The following is an 8668-nucleotide window of genomic DNA, read 5'->3' as shown; positions in this document are numbered from 1 at the left end:
ATATGTGTATATATATATATATATATATATATATAACTGATTCATTTTGTTGTAAAGCAGAAACTAACACACCATTGTAAAGCAATTATACTCCAATAAAGATGTTTAAAAAAGAAAGAAAGGAAGAACAACACAGAAACCATAGAAAAACGTATTAGGATAGAAAGTATTTGAGGGTTCTTGCTTTCTTTTTATAAACCCAGCGGCTATTTAAAGTAATTGTCTTAAACTCTAAACCTATTTCTCAAACCTATTTGAACTTTGTATTAGACAATATGGGGATATGAACTTCAGTAAGAGATTCCATCCATCTTTTATCCTGAAAGAACAATAGATATTAGAGTATATTATTCACTACTGTGAAAATCACCAAGCAGCACGCTATTAGGTCAGCTTGAGTCCATCAGTGATTCTATAAAAATGACATGACCAAGCCACTAAAGTGAGAAAACTCCCATTTCTTAAAGAAGGCAGATATTTGGAAATGAATCATGTAGTCTGTATACATAGATGCAAGTTTGGCAAATTCAGAAGAACTAGACTTACTGGGTAAGTGGTAAATGTCTTAATATTCAAAATTTCACATGGCTTCTTTATTACTGAGACCTTATTATTATGAAAATCCATTCCTTCCTATAACCACAGGCAAGGTTTCTGGCACAAGTTCAGTACAAAAACATCAAAAAAAAAAAAAAAATCTATAATCATGGATCCATTTTAAGTCATTTTTTAAAATACTGAGGCCCAATAAGACTTGCCCCTTGATTAGAAAGGGAAATGAGAGTTCAAAAATAAGAGACATAAAGAGAAACTTTTTTTTCTATGTAAATGGCCAGTCAGTCCAGTTGTTTATCATACTTGTTTAACTGGTTGACTGGCAGAGTCTAGTAACAGATATTGACGAGAACAGATAGAGGAGCATTACTAGTCACAGCCGACTCAGAACAAATCAGTGGAGACTACCATCACAAGAAAAGTGGTAGCTGTATTTTATAAAGACGTGAATATCAGTTGCTAAAAGGAAACTTTTTTACAAACCAAGTTAATTCCTAACAACAGATTAAATTAATAATATAAAGATTTTGATTAAATCAAGCATCTCTGCCATAAAACCTTCAAAACATAAAGCTATAAAACAAAAGATTTTTCAAAACTAATCCATCATTTGCTTCTTAAAAGGAAAGGTTCATTAAAAATACTCACTATTCTTTTTTAAATTTTTAATTTGAAATAATTATAGATTCACAGGTGGTTGCAAAGAAACATACAGGGAGGTTCCATGCACCCTGTCTCCAATGTTAACATCTTACACAACAATAGCACAATTATCAAAAGCAAGAATTTGACACCAATACAATCCGAAGAACTTATTCAGATCTCATCAATTATACATGCTCTCTTTCGTGTGTATGTGTGCACACATGCGCACGTACATCTGACATTTAATCACATGTGTAGACTGTGTAACATAACTACCACCAGGATCAAGATACTCAACTGCATCATAACAAGATTCCCTGTGTACCCCCTTTATAGCCACTATTCTTTTATAAACAATTAGTTAGCAAAAAAGATCATAGTGTCCTATATTAGCCATCATATCACAAGTAGATACTTTAGTGACTGAGGAGTAGAAAATAACCTTGCATGAGCTTTCTTTTTATTTTGTTAAGTCCTAGGTGAATCCAAGGTTAAGAAAAACAAACAAGTGAGAGCTGGGAAGGTGAGAGGCAGCTCCAAAGGTAGTGGTGTTTGACTACATAACTAGAAAGGGGTAATGGGGACACATTTTCATCAGAGGTTTAGAGACTACCTAGTGTATTCGCCCCAAACGAGGTAGTACAGCGCAGTCTAAATTGCCAAATAGCTTCCTAAAATATACCATATTAGCTAAGAGAGCAAAAGAGAGTTATACAGTTTTTAGGAATCAAAAAGGGAAAGCAACAAACTACTTTCATTTCATAGTTGTATATTTAAAACATGCATTTATTAAGTTAAATATATCACGTAATAGTAATACAGATTGTTTAAGCTTACAGGTCTATTACATAATCCATTTACTCTTAATTAAAATAGTTGGTACTGTAGAATAAGAGATTTTGAAACATACTTGTTGATATTTACTAAGAACATCTAAATGATACCATTAATATGAGACGCTTTTTCAAAATGCAGTGACTAACCAGGGGTAAAAAAAAATTAGCATAAGGTCCTTAAATAATTATTGGTAGTAGTGTATTATAAAAATGAAATTAGTCAATTTCATTTTATTTCATTACTTAATTCGTTTTGTAATTCTCCCAAATCCAATACTTACATTCAAATTTTAGGATCCAGCAACCACTGAGAATCCCAAGCATACATTTCAGGGTGCTTTGAACTGTATCACCAGGAACAATGACATGAGTTACTGGAAAACAAAAAAAAGCAATAAGAGAAACAGAAATGTAAACCGAAATACTTTTTTAACCAGTCTTGCTTTTTATAGCCAGTTAGTCTACATTTTATAAACTTATACCTGAATTTTCTTGAAAGGCAACAATTTTTATACTTAGGTATAAGACTTCTTTTATTTAGTTTCATTCTCTATTCTGGCTACCAACATGAAAAACCAGATCATAAACCATATATCTTAAAGCCACAGTAGCCAACACAAATTTTTCTTTTCTATTTCAAATTATAACTAAGGAAGTAAAGCATTACGCTGCATTACAATTTATTTGTCATTAGCAAACTCATAAAATTGCTCTGATGTATTGTTCTGTCTTAAAATAGGTGCAAAGCTTTAAACTTTATATTTCCTAACTAAATTAAGACTTGTAAGTAAGTAGTTTATAACTGTAAAAACATTTTAGAATTATTACCAGATTCAAAGTATATAGTCAGATCCCAATGGTTAAAACATATAAATTATCAAAGGGAGCTCTACAATGGAATTACCCATTTAAAAATTTCTTCAACCAAAAATAAATAAATAAATAAATAATCCTCACCTGTACTGTCAAACTCAGCACATTTTTTAGCCTTAAGAATTGCTGCAAGCTCACTGAGCATTTGCTGTTGTTCTGAAGAAAGTCCACTGCCTATAAGTACAAGAGGCCCATCCCTGCGCTGACCAGTGTTTACCTATCAGTGGAAGAGGAGAGGCCAGTGTTAAAAACATTTAAAGATTAGAGAAAAATTAAACTGACTTTCAATTGATACAAGCTTGGATTTCATTCCTTAGTTTATCTAGTAATTCCCCAAAATTTCCATTGAACCTTAATGCTCAATGCATTTGAATAACTGTTTTTCTATTTCTTTACCCCCTTCTCCCAATAAAACACTACTTGGGCTAGCTGTCTATACCCAGGATGTCTTCTTTCCTTGATTCTATTTTTTTTTAATAAATTTATTTTATTTTTTATTTATTTGTTTTTGGTTGCATTGGGTCTTCATTGATGCGTGGGGGCTTTCTCTAGTTGCAGCGAGCAGGGGGCTACTCTTTACTGCAGTACACATGCTTGTCATTGCAGTGGCTTGTCTTGTTGCGGAGCACGGGCTCTAGGCGCGTGGGCTTCAGTAGTTGTGGTGCACGGGCTCAGTAGTTGCGGCTCATGGGCTCTAGAACTCAGGCTCAGTAGCTGTGGCGCACGAGCTCAGTTGCTCCGCACGGCATGTGGGATCTTCCCAGACCAGGGATTGAACCTGTGTCCTCTGCACTGGCAGGCGGATTCTTAACCAATGTGCCACTAGGAAGTCCCTCCTTGCTAAATTGGGTCTCTCTAGGGTTTTACAACTTCATTCTGTCACCAGTAAGCACTCCCCCCTTTTTTTAAAGTAACCCAAAATACCCACTTAAAATGATCAATTCTCTAACTCCCCCCCACTAACATTCCAATAGAGTTAAAGTCAACTTGGTCTTTTTAATTTAAACCGAGATTACATAAAAAATTAAAGAAAACTAAGACTTCTAGAACAGCACTGATCTCAAAGACAGAAAACAAAATGTTAACACTAAAACAGTTACCTCTCGAAACCAAGAAAGTGAAAACAGACAAAGGAATACCAAAGTTACATCAGGTTCACCAACAGTAGTAAGAGTAAGTCAATGCAGCTTATGAAAAGGGAAGTGATCTAACAAAGACTAATATTTTCATTTTAATAGAAAGACTTAGAACTTACAGAAGACAAAAAAGACAAGAATAAACAGGAGGCACCAATGGATACCGTTAAAGATCAGACATGAAAGATTCAAAGAAGCAACGGGACAGTGTTTTCAATAGCAGCCAACAGAAATTTAATAAATGAAATTGGAGTGAGAGTTAGCCAAAAGCTACCGGAAAAAAGAAAAGCAATGACCCAGCAGATAAGAAAGAAAACGTAAATCAGCACTACTGTATTACAAGATAAAAAGCCAAACATAATACTTTAATTTTCAAACACCATACAAAGGGTCCTCCTAAATGTATGAGTGTATATGTATTCTGGACATCTGGGCTCTCAAAAGTTCCACAGAACATGAGTGAAACACTGCAGGTATAGTTCAGCAGTATAGTATACTTCAACCAGTATAGTTCAGCAAGTAGATTGGAGAAAACTGATATTTAAATATTCATTTCACAAATCTGAGTAGTGATAATTTAATTTATCCAGTCTGATGCTGTACAATATTACACATAAACTGTTGGCTACAACTGTAAACAGATTGATCTCAATAATTCATTCACTCAAAATACATTAAGTAAGATTCTACTATGTATTTAAGTGTGTATTCAAGACATTTTAAAAAAGATTTCTATAAAAAGTTTTTTTAATGGCAATATTCAACACTTAAAAGTTCAGCTTACTGAATTACTTCCTTCTCTAAGGTTCAAGTTGCAAAGGTTTTCCTGGATATGCTGTGCACACACCACACACATACTGACATCACATTTCTGTCCACTTATCTTTCCTATTCACTAAATTATAAGATGAGGTAACCATGCCTAACCTAAACACTGTAAACACTCCATAAGATGAAAATAGTTGTTTACTTTATCAATCATTCAATTGCTATACAATGATAATATTAAAAAACAGCATTTCAAATATTTTTGTCAGTTATACAAATAAGTGCCATAAAATAGCTCTAAATGGAACACATTACTTTTCAATTTATATAACTCCACTTCAGCTAAAGTAGTTCTCTGCACGAAATAACAAATGAAAAGATATCAATTCTAAATATAGCGTATGATACTATTTCCACCAACCTCAGGAAAGCACCAAAGTGGGTCAAGCATTTTCCTATCCAGTTTCTAAATTAGAATAAAAAAGAAACTAGCACTAATTTTTCATAGTTAAGGAAAGCTCTTTAAAAAATGAATAAAATTGGGCTTCCCTGGTGACGCAGTGGTTGAGAGTCCGCCTGCCGATACAGGGGACACGGGTTCGTGCCCCGGTCCGGGAAGATCCCACATGCCGCGGAGCGGCTGGGCCTGTGAGCCATGGCCGCTGAGCCTGCATGTCCGGAGCCTGTGCTCCGCAGCGGGAGAGGCCACAACAGTGAGAGGCCCATGTACCGCATATAAAAAAAAAAAAAAAGAATAAAATAAAGCAAACAGCTATCAAAGCCACATGTCTGATATGGGGTGGGAGGTGGGAGTGGGGAAGGCATCTGATTTGAGAGTAAGCAGAGGTCTCAGAACCAGGAGTTTCCAAAGATGTTCAGAAAACATCCAAAAGTTTCAATACTCTGCTTTTAGAGAGATTAGATATTATGTACACTGGCATTAAATACACTTTTATTTAAGGAATAATTAGATATGAAACTTTTTCTTAGAAAAATTAGCTATTCTGAATTTATCCAAACTAATGAGTTTATCAATAATAGGACCTGAAAAACTATACAAGGAGTCTAAGGGAGTGAGGAAGCATATGCCATGTGTACATCTGGCTCCCTACATTTGTTCCTGGTGGAGAAAACAGCTCATGCTAAGGACCTGAAATGGGACCGTGTTTGGGGGGGATTCAAGAAACAGCAAGGCAGCCTATGTGGCTGAAAAAGATGAGTGAAAGGGAGTCTGATAGTGGCTGGGGAAGCAGATCCCAGAGCTTGATTTTAATGAGTACACGTAAAGAAACAACCCTTTCAGGGGCTTCCTGGGTGGCGCAGTGGTTGAGAGTCTGCCTGCTGATGCAGGGGACACAGCCGGTCCGGGAGGATCCCACATGCCGCGGAGCGGCTGGGCCCGTGAGCCATGGCTGCTGAGCCTGCGCGTCCGGAGCCTGTGCTCCGCAACGGGAGAGGCCACAGCAGTGAGAGGCCCGCGTACCGCAAAAAAAAAAAAAAGAAACAACCCTTTCAACTTAAGGACATTTTACCATTCATTGTCGTTTCCTTAGCCAACGATCTACCATTAAGATAGTAAATAACGATATTCACAGGCTATGTCCATGTGACATGAAGAAAGTATAGGTTTCTTACATTTAATAAAAACAGGATTGTAATTGGATAGTTGAATTAAAAGGAAGATTGCCACTCTCAGATTCCAATAATACCATAAAGATATCTTTATTTTTGACATATCTAAAATAATCCTTTCCCAGATTTTACATAAAAGAAACATTGGCAAATGACAACTTATTTATGTTCTGCCAGCAGAGTTCAAGTCCAAATGAATAAAGTGCCAATTTATAGTTAGGTATGATGGGACTGAATGAATACTGACCTAAGATTTAAGAAATTTAAGTTCTAATTGATCCATTAAAAAAGTTTTTTTTTTCCTATGGCTGGTTAACCCTGGGCAAATCACACTACATCTCAGTTTTCTCATTTATAAAATGAGGAAATTAAACTGCTAATTTCTAGGTCTTCCAATTCTATAGATGGGGCACACTTAAAAGGCTTAAGTCTAGAGCAGGACATTAAGAGTTTTCAAAGTATAAGGGTAACCAGCCTGTGACAGCACCTATGACCACCTCAAATTATAAACACTTTCGGTGACCTCCTTATCTTAAACAATGGGGTCAATCACTATTCCACTACCCTCACTAGACAAGAAGTCTTCTCTGAACAGTTCTAGATCTCAGCTCATCCTTTTCTCTCATTTTCCCCCATCTGGGCAGTTGCTAAGATACAGTGCGTCCACCATCCCTGTCTCTCTAAAAGCCCTCATCTCCTCTCCACACACCTCCTCCTTCCCCCACCACTTGTAGTTCCAGTCCTCACCATTTCACACCTGGATCCCACTTCAATAGCCTCCTACCCAGTCTTCAGTCCCGGCCTGCCCCCAACTACCCCCTGCAGAGTCCCATTCCACTTAGAGACACGCTAAAGGCGCCCCACTAACTGGGGAATAAAGTCTAAACTCCTCCACAGGGAACTCAAGGTCTTGCACAATCTCTTTACCTCCAACTGCTCTTTAACACACCTCATGCTCCTCTAACACTGAACTCTAGTTTCTCAAATTTCTAAGGTCCTTCGTGTCTCTGTTTCTCTGACCAGCTGTCCCTTAGATTTGGCCTGCCATCCCTGCTTCGTACACCTGATTGCAGCAAGCAATCAAAAGCCATTCCTCACTCCCTCCACACTAAGAGAATCCTAATTTTGTTCAGACACCCACTCTTCAAGGACTGACCCTATCTTCAACCGTGATGTATGCCAAAAACAATTGCGTGACCAGTCCTGACCAGTAAGACATAAAGGGCAAGTCCACTGGAAGGCTTCTGGGAAAGGTTTTGGTCCTAACGCTGGACACTGTCACATCTGGAATTGTGGCAATTATCCTGCAGCCACTAGGAGGGAGATTAGTGAGGACAAAGCCACCAAGCGGAGGATGGTGAAGTAGAACAACAGAAATAATTTGGGTCTTTGGTGCAGCCACGTAATTGCTAAACTAACCAAATTAAGAGCTATCCTATATTGGGATTATCTTTATATAAGATAATATGCTGTCTTTAAGCATTTGAGTGAACGTTTTCGTTACGTGCAGCCACTAGCACTCTTTTAGATACCCTGCTAAAAGTTGTACCTTTAAAGGCTTCCTTAAACACCTTGTCACCTTCTCTTCTAATCCCTCCTAAAGTCAGCTTCTTCCTTCATGATTCTACTGTACATTTTCTATGGCAAGTATTACAAATTCACTGCAGTGTGTAATAATTTTTTTTACATCCATATTCCCCACTAAACTAGAGGTTCCTAAGGAACAGGCATTCTTTCCACAAGGCAGTAAATGGCACCACCATCTTCTCCACTATTAATTCTACTCCTTCTCCACACTTTGTATGTAATCCATCCAAAAGTTCTGGTGGCATTAACTCAAAAATACATACTAATCTCATTACTTCTCATAATCTCCACTGCTGTTACCTTAATCCAGGACGGTATCTTTCTCGTGTCACAAAGAAACAGTCCTAAGTGATCTCCCTGCTTCCACTCTTGCTGCCACCCCACGTTTCTTGCTTAAAAAGCAGCTAGAGTGAACTTTCTAAAGCATAAATCAAATCATACCATTCCTTGCTTTAAATCCTATCAATGGTTTCCCATTACTCTTAGACATGCCCTATTCACTAGCAATAATGACCCTCTCTCTAATCTTCAAATACACCAGGGTCATCCACTGAAGGGCCTACATACTTGCTGTTCCCTCTGTTTGGACACTTGTCCTCCAGATATTCACCTGGATGCCCGCTCATCGTCATTCAG

At 37.3% G+C, this 8668-nt stretch overlaps 1 protein-coding gene across 2 annotated transcripts in view; it reads right to left on the bottom strand.

The window, feature by feature from the left end:
- The window catches only part of BARD1 (BRCA1 associated RING domain 1), a 73856-nt gene that overhangs the window by 13803 nt on the left and 51385 nt on the right, over positions 1-8668 (bottom strand). Inside the window, exons 8-9 of one of the 2 annotated variants that reach the window (XM_024763191.1) lie at positions 2994-3126; positions 2318-2410 (exon numbers count right to left, since the gene is read on the bottom strand). The exons of the other annotated variant lie outside the window; for it this stretch is intronic. Of the exons in view, the coding sequence (XP_024618959.1) occupies positions 2318-2410; positions 2994-3126 (226 nt within the window). The remainder of the gene's footprint in view (positions 1-2317; positions 2411-2993; positions 3127-8668) is intronic. 2 annotated transcript variants of the gene reach the window in all.

The sequence above is a fragment of the Neophocaena asiaeorientalis genome, unplaced genomic scaffold (assembly GCF_003031525.2).
Source record: "Neophocaena asiaeorientalis asiaeorientalis breed wild unplaced genomic scaffold, Neophocaena_asiaeorientalis_V1.1 scaffold86, whole genome shotgun sequence".
In the NCBI taxonomy this organism is placed as follows: Eukaryota; Metazoa; Chordata; class Mammalia; order Artiodactyla; family Phocoenidae; genus Neophocaena; species Neophocaena asiaeorientalis.
Note: the sequence above shows the minus strand (reverse complement) of the source record. Positions and strands in the feature narration are given on the sequence as shown.